At 48.9% G+C, this 19,465-nt stretch overlaps 9 protein-coding genes across 9 annotated transcripts; 5 read left to right on the top strand and 4 right to left on the bottom strand.

The window, feature by feature from the left end:
- Positions 1-16: 16 nt before the first annotated feature.
- On the bottom strand, positions 17-1,760 carry T069G_07294 (cytochrome p450 domain-containing protein; the record flags this gene model as incomplete). Its single annotated transcript, XM_056174504.1, has 2 exons — positions 17-1,560; positions 1,631-1,760. 2 exons carry the CDS (start codon positions 1,758-1,760, stop codon positions 17-19), a joined length of 1,674 nt encoding a protein of 557 aa, XP_056028083.1.
- Positions 1,761-2,228: 468 nt separating this feature from the next.
- On the top strand, positions 2,229-4,602 carry T069G_07293 (asparagine synthase domain-containing protein; the record flags this gene model as incomplete). The annotated part of the gene is made up of 3 exons (XM_056174503.1): positions 2,229-3,068; positions 3,122-3,377; positions 3,455-4,602. 3 exons carry the CDS (start codon positions 2,229-2,231, stop codon positions 4,600-4,602), a joined length of 2,244 nt encoding a protein of 747 aa, XP_056028082.1.
- Positions 4,603-4,954: 352 nt separating this feature from the next.
- Positions 4,955-6,992, bottom strand: T069G_07292 (major facilitator superfamily domain-containing protein; the record flags this gene model as incomplete). Its single annotated transcript, XM_056174502.1, has 7 exons — positions 4,955-5,477; positions 5,531-5,657; positions 5,711-6,104; positions 6,157-6,301; positions 6,365-6,429; positions 6,496-6,589; positions 6,649-6,992. 7 exons carry the CDS (start codon positions 6,990-6,992, stop codon positions 4,955-4,957), a joined length of 1,692 nt encoding a protein of 563 aa, XP_056028081.1.
- A 391-nt stretch (positions 6,993-7,383) lies between these two features.
- Positions 7,384-8,583, top strand: T069G_07291 (uncharacterized protein; the record flags this gene model as incomplete). Its single annotated transcript, XM_056174501.1, has 2 exons — positions 7,384-7,769; positions 7,839-8,583. The coding sequence occupies 2 exons, from the start codon at positions 7,384-7,386 to the stop codon at positions 8,581-8,583; spliced, it is 1,131 nt and encodes a 376-aa protein (XP_056028080.1).
- Positions 8,584-9,204: 621 nt separating this feature from the next.
- T069G_07290 (endoribonuclease l-PSP domain-containing protein) lies at positions 9,205-9,720 on the top strand (the record flags this gene model as incomplete). Its single annotated transcript, XM_056174500.1, has 2 exons — positions 9,205-9,325; positions 9,395-9,720. 2 exons carry the CDS (start codon positions 9,205-9,207, stop codon positions 9,718-9,720), a joined length of 447 nt encoding a protein of 148 aa, XP_056028079.1.
- An 852-nt stretch (positions 9,721-10,572) lies between these two features.
- Positions 10,573-11,889, bottom strand: T069G_07289 (uncharacterized protein; the record flags this gene model as incomplete). The annotated part of the gene is made up of 3 exons (XM_056174499.1): positions 10,573-11,384; positions 11,438-11,588; positions 11,650-11,889. 3 exons carry the CDS (start codon positions 11,887-11,889, stop codon positions 10,573-10,575), a joined length of 1,203 nt encoding a protein of 400 aa, XP_056028078.1.
- Positions 11,890-12,732: 843 nt separating this feature from the next.
- Positions 12,733-13,411, top strand: T069G_07288 (cytochrome b5-like heme/Steroid binding domain-containing protein; the record flags this gene model as incomplete). The annotated part of the gene is made up of 2 exons (XM_056174498.1): positions 12,733-12,811; positions 12,876-13,411. 2 exons carry the CDS (start codon positions 12,733-12,735, stop codon positions 13,409-13,411), a joined length of 615 nt encoding a protein of 204 aa, XP_056028077.1.
- A 2,174-nt stretch (positions 13,412-15,585) lies between these two features.
- Positions 15,586-16,131, top strand: T069G_07287 (uncharacterized protein; the record flags this gene model as incomplete). Its single annotated transcript, XM_056174497.1, has 1 exon — positions 15,586-16,131. The coding sequence occupies one exon, from the start codon at positions 15,586-15,588 to the stop codon at positions 16,129-16,131; it is 546 nt and encodes a 181-aa protein (XP_056028076.1).
- A 223-nt stretch (positions 16,132-16,354) lies between these two features.
- T069G_07286 (major facilitator superfamily domain-containing protein) lies at positions 16,355-18,397 on the bottom strand (the record flags this gene model as incomplete). Its single annotated transcript, XM_056174496.1, has 6 exons — positions 16,355-16,671; positions 16,729-17,146; positions 17,209-17,520; positions 17,572-17,888; positions 18,023-18,122; positions 18,179-18,397. The coding sequence occupies 6 exons, from the start codon at positions 18,395-18,397 to the stop codon at positions 16,355-16,357; spliced, it is 1,683 nt and encodes a 560-aa protein (XP_056028075.1).
- Between the last annotated feature and the right edge of the window lie 1,068 nt (positions 18,398-19,465).

Below are 19,465 nucleotides of genomic sequence, written 5' to 3'. Positions count from 1 at the left end.
TCAAGTATGAAGCCTTTCAAGTAATGCTTCTGGAGGGCCAACTTGTTCTTTTGGTGGCAGCAGCGTAAAAGTTAACTGGTCGTGTGACCAAGAAATCCGGATCGTATACAACAGGCTCAGGGGAGTCCATCTCAAAGTGATAATGATAGATCAGTTCAATCAATACAATCTTTACCTCAGCCAGTGCCAGATTGAAGCCAACGCAGCCTCTGCGCCCGGCAGCAAATGGCGTATACACGCCAGACTGAGATGCCTTGGCGGCAGCATCCCTTTCAGTCCATCTATCTGGGTCAAATCTAGTTGGATTCTCCCAGTACTTTGGATTTGTGTGCATACTGGGGAAGCAGGAAATCACCGTGGAGCCTTTGGGGATCAAGTAGCCCCCAGGCAGGACCACGTCTTGCTTTGCATTTCGTGCTGTCTGAAAGCTAGGGCTGTGCAATCGCTGCGTCTCCTTGACGAAGCAGTCCAAGAACTTCATGCTGTGAATTTCGTCATACGTCCACTCATGCCTCCCGTCTCCGCCATGATCTACTATTTCTTGCAGAAGGCGTTCTTGGTTTCCAGGATAGACTGTGATGGCATAGAGGACCCAGGCCAGGAACGACGCACTTGTTGTGAATCCGGCACCAATGGTGACGACTGTATTTGCAAGCAACAGATCCCTAGGCAGTCCCTCATTCTTATCGTCGCGCACACGACTGAGAAAGTCCGCAACGCAGGATGCCTGCAGAGAAGCCTTGAGGTCCGACAGCCGTAGGGTTTCATCCTGTGGGCCGGAGCATGCATCCATGGCCTTTTCCACTTCAGCAAACAACCGTTTCTCTACATCTCGCAAACGTGCTGGCTCCCCAAATGGAAGGCTGCCATACCACTTGGGCCGCAGACTCATCTTCTTCATCAGGGAAAGATACTGCCCGAAGAGACGGATTGGCAAAGCAGGCGGAGTTTTCATGTCCGCAAAATGTCCCAGGCTGCCGCCAACGACCATGCGCCAAATAATTTCCGAGGCCAATTTGAAGGTATAATGGTAAACGTTGAAGGCCAGCTCTTCACCAGCCAGTTGATCGAGAACCGGGAATATCGATCGACAAGCGTCCAGCATGTGCGGAGTGTAATGTGCAATGGCCCGAGGCGACAGTGCCGGAGTGACAAACTTGCGAGACACGGAAAAGGCAGGCGAGTCGCTGTCGCAAGTGAAGAGCGCGGACTGAATGGACATGTAATGAAGGGGATGAGACGGGTCAGAGGTCTTTTTGGTGAAGTACTCGCCCTCCTTGAGTAGGTAGCGGGAGATTTCGGCATCATTCGTGTGGTATATGACGGTTCCCATGTTGACCGTCTTCATCATAGGCCCATACCGACTGAATAGCCGCTCATAGTTGCCCAACGCGTCGGGGTAGACCTCGTAGTGATTTCCAACCAGCGGCAAGCACTTGGGACCAGGAGGACTTCGTATTGGCTTGTTGTCTGAGCCCCTCAACTCCACCGGCCCAGGAGCGGCCTCAATTTCCTCGAGCGTCCGCAGTGGTTTCTGTTTGCTGTCGTGAAATCGAAGCGCTACATGTAATCATTTGCGTCAATAGCACATTGGGTGAGATTCATCGGACATAGGCATGAATTGACCCACATTTCCGAGCAGCAAAAGCAAAGCGACTCTCAAGACTATCCTGTAGCCTGTCGATTGACTTGAATAGCGAAACATCGATTTCGCATTGATGCCTTTCAGCGCCGTCACCAAAGTAAAATTGTTGAAGCATGGCCGCTGGTGGGTTGTCCTTGGCTGTACAACTGGGGATATACGGTAGCGACTTCAAACTTCACTGCTTCAAAACAGGAAGGGAAAAAAAAAGACAAGAAATACCGGAAAGAAAAAAAAAAGAAGAGAGCGCTTACGAACTGATGCGGATTCTGACATGGATTGAGGCCATCGTGCTTTGTATTGTTACTACTGAGTGCCCGCCGGACGACGGCAACGGAAGTCAGCTTATTGAGCCTTCAGCGAAAGAGGTCTTTCCAAATATGGTCCGGGCCGCGCCTATTCAAGCTCCGATAGTTAGGTTCGGTGGACGGAGGAAGCAGCCAAACGAACCATTCTGACAAACCGAGATGTTAGAGTTGAGAAAAGGGGTGGTTAAGTTCCTGACTTATGTTCTCTAATTCCGCGTGGCTTCGATTAATGTAGTTTCAGTCTGCAGAATTCGTCGCTTGAAGCTCCTTTCAACACAATGTGTGGATTCGTCGCTATTGTTACTCTCTCTCCGACGGTTGATTCCGGTCTTAAACTAGGGAGCCCATCGAACACTACAACTCTGGATCCAAAAACTGGCATCTATGCGACTGGTAGCTGTATTAACCCTAACCTGGGCGGCTCAGTCCTCAACGGCCAGGACGACAACAAGGAGATCCCAGGATTCTCAAAGGTGACTGCCCAGCTACAAGCAGCTGTTGACGCCATCAACCATCGCGGGCCGGACGAGTCAAACGTGTGGGTCAACGAAAATGAGAGTGTCGGCCTTGCCCATTGCCGTCTTTCCATCAATGATCTCTCGCCTGGGGGCTCACAGCCTATGCATAGCGATGACGGGCTGATCCATGCTGTTGTTAATGGAGAGATCTATGACCACGATCGTATCCGGGACATCTGCATGTGTGAGTATGGCTACCGATTTGCTGGCCATAGCGACAGTGAGCTAGTTCTTGCTCTATACAAGATTCACGGTGTTCCTGCCATGTTTGAGCACTTGCGTGGCGAGTTCAGTTTCGTACTCTATGATTCTCGAGAGGGTAGCAATAAGATCATCGCCTGCCGTGACAGATTCGGCATTAAGCCTATCGTATACACCGTTAGTGGCCAGAGACTCCTTATCGCCTCCGAGACGAAGGCCTTTATGAGTATGGGTTGGCAGGCCGAGTGGGACGTCGACGCAATCGTCGATGCGGGATGGATGGTGGATGACAGAACTCTCTTCAAGGGAGTGCGCAAAATCTTACCCGGCCATTGGATGGAAGTGAGCGGCAGAGGAATACTGCACCACCGATATTGGGATGCTGACTACAAGGATAAGGTCTGATTGGCGAACTCATGATAGACTCAGTTCGGGACTAATTATTCTCCCAGGCGGAACCCGAGGTTCGAAGTATTGACGAGATGGTTACCGGCGTGCGAGAAAGGCTCATTGAATCAGTCAAGATTCGCCTCCGCGCTGATGTTCCCGTTGGCATCTACTTGTCAGGAGGAATAGATTCATCTGCCATAGCCGGAATCGTCACGGAGCTGGCCCGCAAACAGCATGTCAAGATCGGCGACAAGGAGGCTACGCGAGTAACATGCTTCAGTGTGCAGTTTCCGGAGGCCACGGGCTACAATGAAGCAGGTAAGGACATCTCTGCAACCTATTCCAGATGCAAAAGGGAAAACAACATAAGGATCATGATTCTGATTGTTCCAAAGATATTGCAGACCGAACGGCCAAGTGGCTGGGTGTTGAAACGATCAAGAAGGATGTGACGGAAGCCACCTTGGCGAACAGCTTCCAAGACGCCGTATTCAATTGTGAGCATCATCACTTTGACCTAAACTTTGTGGCCAAGTTCGCGCTATCTGAGCTTCCTCGCGAACACGGTGTAAAGGTAGTCATTACCGGAGAGGGTGCCGACGAGCACTTCGCAGGTTATCCTTACTTCCCCAGCGAGTATCTGCGCGAGCCTGACTTGGCAATGCCGGACTCGGAACTGGTTAAAAACAACCACCAGCGTCAGATAATGCAGCAAGCCGCAGCTGCAGAAATGAACGCCATATGGCGTTCTATTGGAGCAGCGACCTACGAGGGGACTGCGGAGAGTAACAACCTGTTAAAGGATACCAATGGTAATGCGATGCCCAACAACCTGCTGGCTTGGCATCCCACCATCGGCCTCTTCTCTTCTTGGGTTCGCAATCACTATGGAGAGCAACTCGACTGTAGAGCCACCCTCATGTCATCTTACCCGGCTGATGTGCGTGACAAGATGAGAGAGAAGTGGCATCCGCTGCATACAGCTCTGTATATCTGGAACAAGAGCCAACTGGCCAACGTGCTTCTCTCGTGCCTGGGAGATCGTACGGAAATGGCCCACAGCGTCGAGGGCCGAACTCCATTCCTCGATCATCATTTGGCCGAGTATGTGAATAATCTTCCGCCCAGCGTCAAGCTTGCCTATGCTCCCCCACAACCGGAACAAGATGGTGGGAAGACCAATTCAGGAAAGGATCCCATTTGGCAGGAAGCCGGGTTCTCTCTGCGCTCCCTGACGTCTAAATGGATTCTGCGTGAAGCCGCCCGCCCCTACATTCTTGACGAACTGTATAATCGAAAGAAACATCCCTTCCTGGCCCCTACGAAGTGGCCCCAACATGGCCCTTTGCATCAGATGTTCAAGAGCATTGCAACCAGAGAATCTGTGGAAAAGCTTGGGTTCGTCGACCCTCAGGTGGTCGAGAAAGCATTCAGCACCGCTTTCGGCGACAAGGCCGAGCCACGATCGTTCCGTATTCTCTGCGAAGTTTCCGCTTGGATTACGCTGGCCGACAAGTTTAATATTCTTCCCGCTAAGCCATGAGCAACGACGTGTTTCGATTTGTAGCCATCCATTGATTATAATGTATCAGGTGTTTCAGTCCAGCACCAGGTTTTAGACAGTTCGTTATTAAAATTTAAAATTCAAAATCTAGTTTGGTATAGAATCATAACATGAACTATATCCTGATCGTCCATTAAGCAGTACACAATCTGCAACCCAATGGAGCAACCTCTGCATAATTCAAAATCCTAGAGGCAAGTTCAGATATACCATAGAGTGATTTACATTGCGACCAAGAATGGTATCATTAGTTCCTAACCGAGTACCGGTATTTTCTTATTTTATCACCGAATTGTGGAATGTGTTATTAAGTGCTGGTGTGTATACACTGTTACCCCTTTATCTCAAGCTTTTCCCTCTTCATGAGCAGCGACGCGATAATTTCCACAATACCGGCGGTTATGACGAAGATGTACTCTGTATTGATAGTCTTCGATACAGACTCGACTATCAAGTCTTGTATTTCCGGTGTCGCCTGTGAGAAGACAGTTGATGTGAACCCGGACAGTGCCTCCCTTGAGTCGGCGTCCGAATACCCGAATCCACTTAGGGCATTAGAGACGTTACGAAAGCCAACGTTTTGGAAAACTGTAGACGTTAGCGTAAGGCCGATTACTAAACCGCCTATTTGTGCCATATTGATGAAGCTCAGTGCTTCCGGGATGCGACTGGGTGGCACTTTGGATGGAGCGACACCATATGCCGTTTGTTGCGTCAGGCCAGCGCCAATTGCCAGAATGACAGAAAAGCCGTAGAGTCGAGAAGAAGACGTATTAGTGTCGACAGCCGCGTAGAAGAGGGCTCCGGCAGTCAAGGTGAAGATGCCAGATATCAAGAACCAGGACATGTAATATCTGAAATGCGCGTCGTTGAGCCAAGGCTTGGGTTGTAGGTGCAGGTGACTTACGGCAAGCGGGGCGCCATGACTCCCTGAAACATGTTTGCTGCTACGCCAATGATGATGAGAGGCAGGAGACGAACTCCAGCCTGGATCGATCGATCTCCAAACACAAACTGGGAATATAGAGGGATGTCTGCACAAGAGTCAGCAGCCAGGTAACGCTGGGCCAGAGTTGAGCCACCTTACAGTAGATCGGAATAAACAGGGCAGCTGCCACCGCAGCCTGGCAGACGTAAAGAAGAACCATGGTACGGCTGCGAAGGAACTCTCCAGGGAAGAGCCGGTTGTCTCTTGTCGTGAATACAGTAAAATACTGGCTCGCTGCGAAAGCCGCAAGGATGACTGCCAAGACAATCCATAAAGCAATTACCTGGCCGCTATCCCATGCCCACTCTGACCCCGCAAAGGTGAAGATGACGACAAATACAGTATAGATGGCCGCATTTAGGACGGCGCCTATCCAATCGATGGACCTGATCTTGAACGCAAAGGACTCGTTCGGGCGGAAGCTGTGTGATCGGATAACGAAAACCACTACCGGAGAGAACAGGCCGAAGAGAACAACGTTGAGGTAAAACGCCTAAGACTATCAGCAAGAGAAATAGAGAAATAGTTGCATTGTAGGGATCTACCCATCGCCAAGTCGCATTGCTGTCGGCAAAGGCGCCCCCAATAATAGGACCCAGCACACAACCCAAGCCCCAAACCACTCCGCTAAAGGCAATGTAAGAGGACCGCCGCTTCTCGTTGGTATTAACAGTGATGAGATTCAGGACGCTGACTTGTATATCAGAACACGCAACTTCAACAGCTCGTGTGGCATATGTAGCAGTCACTCACCCTAGATACATTCCGGCTCCGCCAGCTCCGGCACATACTCTGCCGACGATGAGGGCATCCATATTCTGTGTAATCGCCTTGTTAACTGGAAAGTTCTCATTTCGAATCCAAATGTGTCGGGCAATATTCACCGGAGAAGCTCCACAAAGAGCCGACCCTGCAGTGAAAGTGACTAGCGAACCAAAGTAGAGCCATTTGATGTCGAAGATGGCATATGCCTTGCCACTATGTAAGTCGTTATTAGCAGCCCATCGCAGAAGTGAAGCCTTTCAGGTAACACAAACAACATCAGCATGGTAGCCACACTGCCCAGTGGGAACCCGACGGAGAGCCATCCTAGCTTGGTCACACCCCCTAGATCAGAAATGATGGAACCCTGGATATCGGCAACGATGGTGGTGTCGAGGCCGTATAGGAACTCGCTGCTGTATATGGCTATCAACACGGACACCCATTGTAAATTTGTGTATGTTTGAATCGTTGGCCCCGGGGCGTTGGATTGACCAATGGCTTCGTTGATCGGCCCCTTCTCGACGTCAGAAGCCAACGAGCGTTTCCCCCTGCTAGGTTGTTGATCAGGCTCGACGCTGCCAGCAAATTCCGAGACGGATGCTGCCCTGTTACCCATGGTGGTTGAATGACGATTGACGCTCAAAACGCTCCCGAAACTGCGATACTGAGCTACTGAGCTAGAAATGAGTTTAACAACATGAACATACTACATGTACTATCTACAGCGACCTCTGGGGCCGTCTCCCAACGGGCTAGCTGTCACGGAAGTGGTACCGGTGCCCACAGACGGCACGGCTTCGACCCATTTTGGCACGGACCGGTCCGCCCCTGGATCGGGGCAAAACAGGAGCAAAAACGGGTCAGCCACTTTCGGGAATAAGCAATGCTATAAGCCAAACTGAAGGTTCTCGCAAAATACACTCCAAGATATTAATAAAAGCAAAGCGAGTTCTGTGGTGCGCAGTTGGAGCGCGTTGCTGGAGAATCCAGGTCTTTATGCAGACATCATGGTCGTCAAATCAGGCGTCGGTGCGGCGCCGGCCGGCTTCCGCGAGACAACATTAAGAACCAGAGTTTGGTTGGGTTCCTTGTCTGCGCTAGCTGTTGTGTTCCTCCAGGGCTTCTTCCATCTCAATGGCGCATTTGCGGCCATGTCAAAGCACGCGGAGGAGGGACGTTTCAGCAACGGCAAGCCACTGTACCATGTATATATGGGGTATCCGGTGGTTGACAAGATGCTCGCCTTGTCCGTCAGCTTCTGGGATCCCGTGTGCCACCAGTCACAAGTTGTGAAGCTACTATCCATCACATTAAGCGCAAGCCTGCAGTCTCTCGGCGTATTCGCCTTGGTAGAAAGCCTGCGTCTCGGTAAAAAACATATTGTCTTGCGGTGGTAAGTTTCTCTGCCTGTGCCCCTCTCTATTGCTGTTCGGCACGACATTCTAACCTCAACTGTCAAAAGGTGTGGGCTCAATGTGTTTTGTTGGCAGTATATTGGGGCTGCCATCTTCATTCCTCTCTACTTCGTCGTCGAGGTGGAAAACCATTTCGCAGGCAAGGCTACTGATCCTGCCGTGCCATATGGACAGGCCAAAGCGCTGCTCCCTGCCTCCGTGCTTACTATAATCCATCTATATCGCATGGTGTATTTCCCGCCAGCGAGCATCACGACTTCTCAGCACCAGGCCTTCATGGCCGTTTGGCAACTAGCGCCTTTCTTTTGCCTGGCAACCCTGTTGGCGATTGCCAGCTGCTTCTCAGGAAGCACACAGTCTCGCAATGCGGACGCACGCTGGATCAAAATCACGTATCTGGTCTATGGTCTGCTCTCCGCCGTGGCGCATATTGGAGTTCACATCGCGCTCAGCACGTCGCATGATCCTTCGGTGTCTCAAGCTGCAGCCTATGTTCCTAGATTTGACACGCTTTGGCGGCGAGACACAGCTGCTTCTGTTTTTATTGAAAAGTCAATGTTCTTCTTACAGTGTGACTACATCATCATCGTAATTGCGAGTGGCGTTTATGTCAACGCAATTCTAGAAGGTTTATATGGCAAATTCACCTTGGTCGGCTGGTTTGGCTCGCTCATGGCGATTATTGCAGCCTGCCATGCGTTTAGTCTTGGATTTGTTTACGCTGCGATATTGTATATTAGAGAAGATGCCCTGAGAGTGAGGTTTTCGGGCCAAGAGCAGAAATCTCGTTGAGTAGGACAAGTAACACGGGTCGTGTTGGACCTGCATAGCTTTTCGTCTTCGGGTGGTTAGGAGTGGAGATCGTGTAAACCATCACATTAATCCCACTGACCGGGTAACTTAAGCCATTCATTCAGCGGGCGCCAATTTCTGTTATCGTTTTGCACGTATTTCATGATTAAAGAATGGTGACCTCTTTTCAATTTTTATATAACCAAGCCTGGGTAGCCTGGTCATCACAATCTCTCATTCCTCAAAGAAGGTACCAAACAATGTGCTGTGGCGGGAACAGAGGCGATTACACAGGTCTAGGGTCTCGTCATCGTATGTGGAGGGATGAGACCCAGCACCTCCGGACAAGAGGATGCGGTCATTTCAAAGCACGGCTCGGAAAGCACTTTTTGGGCAAGATTAGGCCCTAGCCTTGTCAGTAAATCGGCCGGTCGGCATTTTCGCTTTTGCTCTTCTACCGTTCCGTAGTCATATATGTACGGACGTAGTCCCATCTGTGAAGCCGAGAACCTGCATCTGAACTATCGGATCGAACCACTAAGGAGGTTGACAGACACGCTGTCAATAAATCCGGAGAGTTGCTTACCCACGATCATATCTAAATCCTCGATACCACCAGCCATGTCTACCGGAGACGGATGCAAGCATTATTCCTACCCAGGCATGGGCGAGTGGGCGCAAAAGACTATGGCCTACTCACAAGCCATCCGAGTCGAAAACAGGATCGTGTGCTCCGGTCAAGGTGTGTTAAGACCGTCTAAGTAGCTGGCGGCGAGCGATTGCATCTGTAGCTGAACCATTAAACTTGCAGGCGGCTGGGACCGAGTGAGCGGCGATATCTCGCCCGAGATTCAGGAGGAGGTGTCTCAAGCCTTTGCCAACGTCGAGGCCAACTTGAAGCACGCTGGCGGAAAGGGCTGGTCCCAGGTATATCGTGTGGTAACCTACAGCACCGATATTAAAGCTACCCACGACCTGATTGTTGCCAACTATCGCAAGCACATGCCAGGCCATCACCCGACCTGGACCGAGCTAGGAGTAAAAGAGCTGGGGCTACCCACAATGCACATTGAGATTGAGGTGGAGGCTTATGATCCGGAAGGGGCCACCACCGAGCTCGGCCAAGCGCAAGCATAATCATAATACTATATTTACAAATAGGAGAATTTATTCACTACCTAGTAGTTGAAGCGTATGTTATGTTTGTTACTATCGACATCCACCAGAGTAAGCGAGTTACTTGAATCCCGTCTAGGCAATAGGACGGTAGGAGCCGTATGTTCAAAGTCCGCGTTCGCAAAATAAAAGAAATTTTACATCAATCTAAATCTTGGGGGGGCAGAGTCGTAGGGTTGGTGTCCCCCACTAGTGTCTGGAAGTGTTTGTATCAGTCAGGGCCTAGTAAATAGGTGAGAGTGGTGATGTCCATCTGGAAGTCTTTTTCAGGGACTTCTGGTAGGAAGGTTCTAACCATTTTGCATTCTTCTTTGTGTTCTTGGCCTAGTATCGTGTTCAAATGTCCCGTGGTATTCCGCAATAGAGCCCATATTAAGTACAATTGCAATTTACAAGCAACAATCAGGAATCTTTTTTTCGGCTAGACACCTTCAGGTTGGCTCACATTGACGAATATCAAAATCAACCTACGAAAAGCAAGCTGAACTTTTCACAACAGGTCCGACTAGGAATCTTGTGCAATCCAAAGCATTGCGCCGGCCCTCACACTGCTCTCACATGCATAACCCTTCATTAGAGAGTTGGCGGTAGCTATACCAGACATTGCAGAACGTACTAATTATGCTTGGCTTATCATGTTAGACGGTTATAAGGAAACTTGAATGTATTCCAATAATACCTATGTAAACTAAATACCGTTTTCTTTAAATAGTTGGTATAAAGAATTATAAACTATATTCCGTTGAGTGAAATTAAGGTCCGAAGCGTCTTTATGCCGTTCAATTCTAAAGAGGCCCAACACAGTAGCCACGGCTACTCATCCTGTGGTGCGTATATAGCCAAGCCCATAATGTCGGGGAACGACCCGACAGCTTTGAAGATGTCAAAACTTTGAATGAGCTGAGGATTCTTTCCCTTCGAGACAGATGTTATGTCATACACAAGGACTTGGGGCGAGGCCAGGAAAGCGCTGAAGTCGTCGTTGAAGGGCTCTGTTATGAAATAGAGGAAGTTGCGATCTACGAGAGTATCTGTTGGGCCAAAGTTTGCGGACTGGAAGTCGAACTGGGAAACGACGCTTTCCTTTGAGATATCGACGGTGCTCACGACCGCTGCAGCGGCATCCATAACGAATATGGTGTCATATATCGGAGCATACGCCGCCCAGCAGGAGGCATTTTGGTGCGGAATAGTGACGATTTTAGTCTCAGTTACAGCCAAGGAAGGAGAAATAGTCAAAAGCGCGGCACCGGGCGACTCGTTATGAGGGTTCGTCATGAAAAGTTGGGAGTCCGAGTTTAAAAAGTTGAGACTGAACGGATTCACGACGTTGTCGAATTTGGTGACCACAGGCGTGGTGCTGACGCTGCCCGAAACAACAGGATAAGCGTACAGAACTCCGGGTCCGCCCGTTTCGTTTGCTGCGGTTGTGAACACTCCTGTCGACGAAGGATTAAATCTGATATCTCCAGTGAGAATTGTTGGTGGAGTCCCGGCAGGTGGAGGAGTAAAGTCCTTGGTCTGCAGAATAGTTCGCATAGGGCCGAGGGGTTGAAGTCCCTTCTTGGGGTCCACAGAGAAGCATGTTACTCCTGCGAGATCGAGGCCCCCGTTCACTACACAAGCTGCGGAAGCGTCAGCTGCCTACCACACACCAAACGTCCTGTGAGCAACTCACCTGTTTTCAGCTTCTCAGAGTAGGTAACCGAGACAGGAACGTGACCAAGGGTGGGAGCGGGCTTCCCAATAAGCTTGGGATGCAGAGGGTCCCAAGGGTTGATGTTAAACAACGACAAAGTGTTGCTTCCAGAGTTCACTGTGAATAGATACTGAAGCGCAACTAGTTAGAACTGTATCGTCATTACTCCGCGATGTAATGGGATCTCTTACATTGCCGGAAACTACCACCGAATCTTGAGAGGGAACAATCAAGACAGGGTAACCATTCCCGCCCGTACTGGTTTTTACTCCGCCAGACAAGCTTCCATTTTGTGAGACTTTGATAGATACAATAGAATTGCCCGTTGGGTCGTTGTCTTGGATGTAAAGCACTCGCTGGCCGCTGGAGGCTGCCGCAGAGGCAGTCATCGCAGTGAGCAGCTGGGTAGCCAAGGCGAGAGTCGAGCGCATCTTGCTTTATTTTTTATAGGTAATATATCAACAATCCGTATGATTTTGAGACAAAAAACACAGACAGCTGTGTTGTGAATGCTTCTTATAAAGATGAAAATGGTGAAAGTAGACCCAGTTACAGCACAAACTCCTGAATCTAGAATAGTCTCAGATTGAGGAACCCAACTACGTACCTAGGTATCCCGATCCTGCCAACTGTAAGAACGCTATTTCAGACGCTATTTCAGACAGCCTTCAATGTAAGCTGATCTAGACGGTAAAGGCCATCGTAATTGCAAATGGGGCAATGCCGTCAAACGAAGCAACCCAGCCGAAAGCAAATCTGATTGACAGGGATTCGAAGAGCTGTCAAATTACAACTGTAGCAGGCTGTGTAAGTTAGTCAGGCGCCTAGTAAGACACATAAAAGCCACATTTGGCTCGGACCGCACCTAAACAACTTTCTTCTCCTAGGTATGAACAAGTGGAGACAGATACCCGCGCGGCTCTTCAATGCGTCCGTCGATATTACGGTGTGAGAAACTATTCTGCTTACACTCTGCGCACTGGGAAATATAACGCGCCTCTCTCGTAAGTTCGGGTTAGGGTGGTGCTTCTAGGAAAGGACCGGGCCGGTCTTATGCTAGACGTTCCGCATTCAATGTGAGCCTGTCCACGACCTAGACAATCACTACTGGACGGGACACTGATTGCTCAAAGAAACCCCCGAGGAGCATGTAAATCGACATTAACATCATTTGTTTAACAGCTTCTAGGACTATTCATTTCCCTTAGCAAGTCGTACCCGTGCCAGTCCGATCAACTCATCATACTCGAACGAGTCAGATTCATACATTGAAGATGATCAAAAGCATCACAACTGCTCAGCTTAGCAAGCACAGCTCTCGCCAGGACTTATGGGTAGCAGTAAATGGAAGAGGTAGGCGGCCACATGCTAAGATACGCCGGTTAAACATCAGGCTCACAACGCAACCGTGGAATAGTCTATGACCTTACGAATTTTGCTGAAGACCATCCAGGCGGCATCAACGTGCTCGAGGAGTGCGCCGGAACTGACGCATCAGAGCCATTCGAATATGCTGGTCACTCGACCAATACTGTCAAAACAATGCGGCAGTTCCTTGTTGGCAACATGGAAGATGTCGGCTTGACTAAGAACACAATGCTTGACTTGGTCCAGACCATATCAACATCTGCGGTTAGAAGTGTGCCGGTGAGCACCAGGGAAACCCAGATATTCAAATATATCATCTGTATGATGACAATCACAGCCAGTGCATCCATCCTGTACTGGTTGTCGACAAATAGAAAGGAAACCGTTGAAGCATGGACCAGGATTAATGCCAGGACGGCTATAGGAATGGATCAATCCGCCTTGCCACTGATGGTAATTGTGTTTATGCTCATCTTTGGCTGCTCTGTGGCACTGTTCTTCTATGCTGAATTCGTCAAAACTTTGCACCAGAAGGATGTCTTTGAGTATCCACCTGTAATCCCAAGACGATCTAGAAAAATATGAACGTACTAGATAGATAAGTCAAGATACCATTGTCAGATTTTGCCGGAGATGGTAAATCCAACTTGCCCTATACGCCATTGGGCGTCAAATATGCATGCAATCACGACATCAACTCTTCCCTCCAACCATGCGTTATAATGGTCACAAAGTGGATGGTGAAGAAATGCCGGTTAGGGAGGCAATTGTAGACATTGACCTCATACGCCTGGTGGCAGGCTAACCAACTTTAATCCTTCGCTTACGTTAGATCTGCATGCTGCACACTGCCTGTATTGATTCGTATTCATCTTGCTCGCACAGGATCTCCTGCTCGGACGAATGCTTGCAATTATGTCAGCATCGTCGTTCATGTTCGGCCGAAGACACGTGGCCGGTCTCATATTATGACCCTAATCCCGGACGATCTCGGTCCAAACTTTGAGTCTGGTTCCTACGCCTGAATGCCATCTTTCCAAGACATTCCATCGCCCGGTCGAGGACTTTTCTCTTGCGGCAGGTCCCAATTGCTGGTTAGCTGTCGAGCTGAAAATGAGAATCCCTTCGGACGAAAGATTTACAAACCGTAGAAAGGTTCGAAAGGGCACCCACAGTTGCTGGCAATGCAGGAGGAGAAAGGTAAAATGTACTTTTTCATCGCCAGAGGAATCAACTTGCATCACTTGCCATCGGCGCGGGACAAAATGCGTTAGCCAGCAGCTTTTGGATGGGTCGGAAGCGGCAGAGGGAGATATGGGAGATGCGGAGAGAGACATAGCTGCCGAATCTAAAACGCTCAGCAACAATGGCGCTCATTCTGAGGTAGATGCTACCGTCTTCCTTGCACCTCACGCTTCGGATTGTGTACTAATCGTAGAATAAAGCAAAGGTCGTCATCAAATCGCATACAAACTGAGCAGTCACGAAGTCGGCCGATAGTACAAACGTTGTCGCCAACATCAGTATCTAGTGAGGCTCTCTTATCAGAGGCTTCCCAATACCCAAATGCCACTCAGGCCCTCCTCAGCTCTCTGCCGCCTCACAGAGATATTGAAATTCTGGTTAATAACCTTAGCGGCATCTCCATATTTTTCTACCAATGCAGCTCTAAACCACGAAGCTCGTGGCCGAGAGGAATAGCTAAAGACCACGTCTCAGAAGTCAACCTCTTATATCCAGAAAGCAACCCAATCCTGTTGGCAAGGCAAATGCTGCTTTTTGTAGCAGGGTTGCAACATTTGTCTCCCACAAAATCGATACCGGGCCTCACCAAACACCATCATGCCATTATGGAGCAGCTGGCAGATTCAGCCATCAGGCTCGTAAATTCGAATGATGCCTTGCTGAACACGCTAGAGGGTCTTGAAAACCTCATGTTCGAATGTTTTTATCATATAGACAAAGGCAATATTCGAAGATCTTGGATGACACTGCGCCGAGCCGTTATGACGGCTCAGTTGTTGGGGTTGCATCGTTCAGGTCATCACCGCTTCAAAGCCATCAATCGGCAGAACGATAATGATCCTGCGTTCATGTGGATTTCTGTGGTTTCCATGGAACAGTTTTTATCTTTGCTACTGGGCCTACCTGCAAGCAGCAGCGGTGCCGACTTCACAATCTCGGAGGCGATACACCACGCTGTTGAAAACGGTAACTTCAGCATGCTTGTTTCGTGTCTAGCGCGGAAGATCATCGAACGAAACCAGATAAATACTTCCCATAAGGCCCTTGAGCTGACACAAGAGATAGATCAAGATCTCTTGAGAGTTTCTGGACAATTACAACCTGCTTTCTGGCGCACATTGGATCTTGCGGGTTTCGACCCAAACTCGGCAGAGGCTTTCTACGAAACTCGGCGACTTTGGGACCATATGCATTATTACTCGTTACTAATCCAGCTTCACCTACCTTATATGCTGAACCCCATACACGTCTCACAAAGGATATATTCGAGAATCGCTTGCGCCCACGCCAGCCGTGAGATTTTGATCCGGCAGACTATACTTTGTACCTTCAAACCGGTCACAGCCGGCTGTAAGCTAGGCGAGTTTGTGACTCTAATTGCGGGCATGACATTGATATTGGCCCACATCTTAAGCCAATATAGCAAAGGCACAGAAAACCTGCTCGCACACCAGCGGCCGGGAGATCGAGCAACTGTTAAACAAGCTCTTGTAAGCATGGAATCCATGTCAGAAATGCATGAAGATGTTCTCGCAGCAAAATGCGCTGCCCTCCTTGAGACTTTGTTAGACATGGAGGCCAGGCTGGCAGATAGACACTTATATAGTGGCCAATGGGACGATAAGTATGTCATGTTTATAAAGGTGCCGTACGTCGGCGCCATCAGAATTTCGCAAGACGGCATCTCAATGGCACCCTCAGACCTGGAACAGGAGCGAGTGCCCTGTGATGGGGTGACAATTGGTGGCTTTGGATCTATCCATGTCAGAACGCCAGGAGATGGCCGCGAGACAAGGCGCGATACTTCAACGCCAAACGCCGCCGCCGCTCTCGCAGGTGGAACATCATCAGTTTCACAATCCGAGGAAGATGTTACCGAGGGCTCTTCGGGTGAACTTCCAACACCAGACCACACGATAACGGATGCTACTACTGATGTGGAAGACTGGGTGTTTCAAGGCTTTGATACTGCTTTTTTTAATTCGCTAATGCGTGGAGCCGGTGAGCAGCTGCTTAATAGCACTGAGGCTGAAGAATGGAATTACACTAGTCTCACGTAGAGAACCGTAGCTTAATTATGTAAATATTTAATATTTAGTATAACAACCTAGCTAGATCCTATCACTTATGCAAACGTCCAAGCAGAAACTCCATTCTTAGGATCAGGCTTTTATTCCCCCCACAATTAGTATGTCTTCATTCCAGCCTCTGTAGTTCCTTATAATTCCAAGGACATAACTGAAGGATAGACGTCTTTTATATATGCTGGCGATATGGAGGCATTTATGCAGGCCCACCAGCAGCCTTCTTTAGCTCATCACTCTGGAGTTTCCTCCAGCTACCGAAGAAGCCAATGATAGTGGCGAAACCAAAGGCCGCAATTGTTATTGCAAATACATCCTTCAGACTGGTCATGTAAGCATCGATGACAATGGGTACTTGTGAAGCCGTAAAGATCTCGCGGATTTGTGTTGCACCTGTCCCAAGCGCTATAGCTGGATTGATCTCGGGGAGTTTTACAGCAAAAGTTTTAATCAGCTGATTGTTGAAGGCAGATTGTGATGCTGAGAGGAAGAATGCTCCACCAATTGTTGTGAAGACTGAGCTCAAGTTAGAAGGCACACCTCACAACCTAATTACATTAGGCAAGGACTCACAATTAACAATGGCTGTCGCTTGGGACATGTCCTCTGGTGAAGCATGGACTTGTGCGTTTGATAATGAAATCTGCAATGTCCAGCCCACAGCGAATCCAACAATAATTTGATAGCCAATCCATTTACCGGTAGGCGTATCTGTATTAAAGGTATACAATAGGCCGCAGCCGACAGTTCCCAGAGCTGCTCCTATGATCCAGAATAGAGGCACGATACCCACTTTGGATAATGCAAATCCCTGTACAATGGCAGCAATGGTGAGCGGTATGATGAGTGCGAGCATTTTGACACCAGATTCGAGCGGGCTGTTGTTGAAGACACTTTGAAAGTAGATTGGGAGATAGTAAAGGACGGTGAAATAGGCACCGCCGAAGAAGAACACGAAGATGGATCCCACGCTGATGTAGCGTTTCATAAACTGTGTTTACCATTATGAGTTTGAATTAGAAGAGACAAGATAAACTTGGGATTATGACTTACTAGTCGTGGAACAATCATTGCACGTTCTTTCTGCCATATTTCCCAAATTACAAAAGACAGAAAGATGACAAAACAGCCAACTAGCAGCCCTATGACCGGGCTGCTCTTCCAAGAGTGTGTTTGGCCACCGTACTGCAACGCCAAGATATATGCAATGATCAATCCCATCATCAAGACTGCTCCGATGAGGTCCATTTGCAAGATTTTCTCTTTCAGCGTTGCTTTTGCCGGGGTTGCAGCACTTGGGGTCTTGAAAAACAAGAAGAACCCCACAGCGGCCAGCCCCCCCAACGGTAGATTGATGTAGAAACACTGTTTGGCTTTTAGCAATAGCCGTGATAGCTGAATAGATTCTCTTCTTACCCATCGCCATGTGACTTTATCAGTGAAGGCCCCTCCGACGAGTGGACCCAAGACGGCAGCAATGCCATAAGTTGCTCCAGTAAATCCCAATAGCTGTGGACGCTTCTCTGGTGGTGCAGCAAGACCAAGGATAGTGTAAACGCCAACCAAAACTCCAGACCCCCCCAAGCCAGCGATGGCTCGGCCAACAATTAGGGCGGTAGGGTTTTGAGCCACGCCGCAGATGAGGCTGCCCACTTCGAAGATGAGTACAGCAACAAGAAACCAAAGTTTGATTGGAAAATACTTGTAAAACTTTCCCCAGAACGATTGGAAACCTATAATCATTAGACATTCCGAGTCGACATGGATTTAGGTCTCAATATGAATCGCTCGTGGATTGGTTGAAGGAGAGGAACTCTGTAGCAAGTAGTTAGTACGCCAATTAGAAAGAATTGTGTCGGTAACCTACCACCGCCGAAAGTCATGAAATACGCCGAGCCATACCACGAGACTTTGTTCAAGTCGTGGAATTCGTCCGTGATTTTGGGGATAGCCGTGCCGACTATAGTCTGAAGATGTGCTTTCGTCAAAAATGTGGTAACCCATGGCGAAACAAGTGACTAACATTATCAAGTGCAACTAAAAACATGCAGAGCATGAGTGAGACGACTATAGCCGCTAGGCGGGCACCATGAGGATGCTCTTCGTCCGCAGTAAGAACTGCCGTGTTGCGAACTGCGTCATCTTCGGCTCCAGGTTCCGAATTAGACACTTCAGTGCTCGAACGTCGCTCAACACTTGGAGTCGTCCCCTGCTTCTCTGACGAGTCTGATTGCGTTTGCATTTTTGGCCTAATATTGTTCAGAAGTACAATCCATAACCAGAAACCAAATTACTCTCGCCTTAGGAGGTATCCTGTTTAAATGTTGTCTTCGACCGAATAAAACCATGATTGACAACAGCAGCAACGATTGCCAAATGTCAGAGGCATTCGACCGAATGAGTCTCACGCACTCCCATTCGGCCGACCTGCCCCCCCCCCCCCCCCCCCCTTTCACTCCTCTCGGACGGATGAAATCTATGTACCGTACCTAACGGAACAGTACAAAGCCTAAGCCATACGAGGGAGTAGTCATAAGCCACCCGCTTTTATCCCGTTTCTTAGAAGACTTCGTTGGAAGCTTCCTACATGTAGTTAGAAGCGGGACTCAGTCGTGCTGTGGTTGGGCTTATGCGGATAGGGCTTGCGCCATCCATTTGACTACATGTAGGTGTAGGTGTGGCTGCAACTATTTGATTGTTCCGATCCGAGCCTTGCCCCTGCACACTACATATTAGCTACTTTATATTTGCATTTAGTATGCTTGTAGCCCTTACTTCGGACGAAAAGTGCCCTGCAAATGCGGCTCGATCACAGATTCTTTCACGCATGATTCCAAACCGACCCGCTTTTAGATCGGATTTCAAATAAGGATAACGGTAAGTAAGCCCCGGGAGACTCTAGCTCTTACGAGCAGGTATCCAGGGGAGGGAAACTTGCTCTGCTCGTTCATGTTGTCAGGTTACCGCCGTCCACTTAAATTAACATGTGCTTTGCATTTCGCTCCAGCACGTATGTAGATGTAGCGTAACCGTGACCACTTGCAAGTGTATGTACTACTATTCAATTAGTTGAACAATATTCTTTATATGTTTTGTGATTTTATATAAGCTTTCAAGTTGTTCTTGCTAATTGGAAATATCCAGGGTATCTTTGTAAAGTGTCCGGTGCCCAGACCACCACTGTTTTAGTTATGTGCCTCTTATTACCGTTCCGACATCTCTTGCTGGTGGCGTGAAATACACCAAACCAAACCAAGCCATTGCTTGCTGACGATCCTACAGCCCGCAGGCTTTGAGCCAGGGATCTCTC

The sequence above is a fragment of the Trichoderma breve genome, chromosome 4 (assembly GCF_028502605.1).
Source record: "Trichoderma breve strain T069 chromosome 4, whole genome shotgun sequence".
Taxonomy (NCBI): Eukaryota; Fungi; Ascomycota; class Sordariomycetes; order Hypocreales; family Hypocreaceae; genus Trichoderma; species Trichoderma breve.
This window is presented reverse-complemented; position numbering and strand designations above follow the sequence as displayed.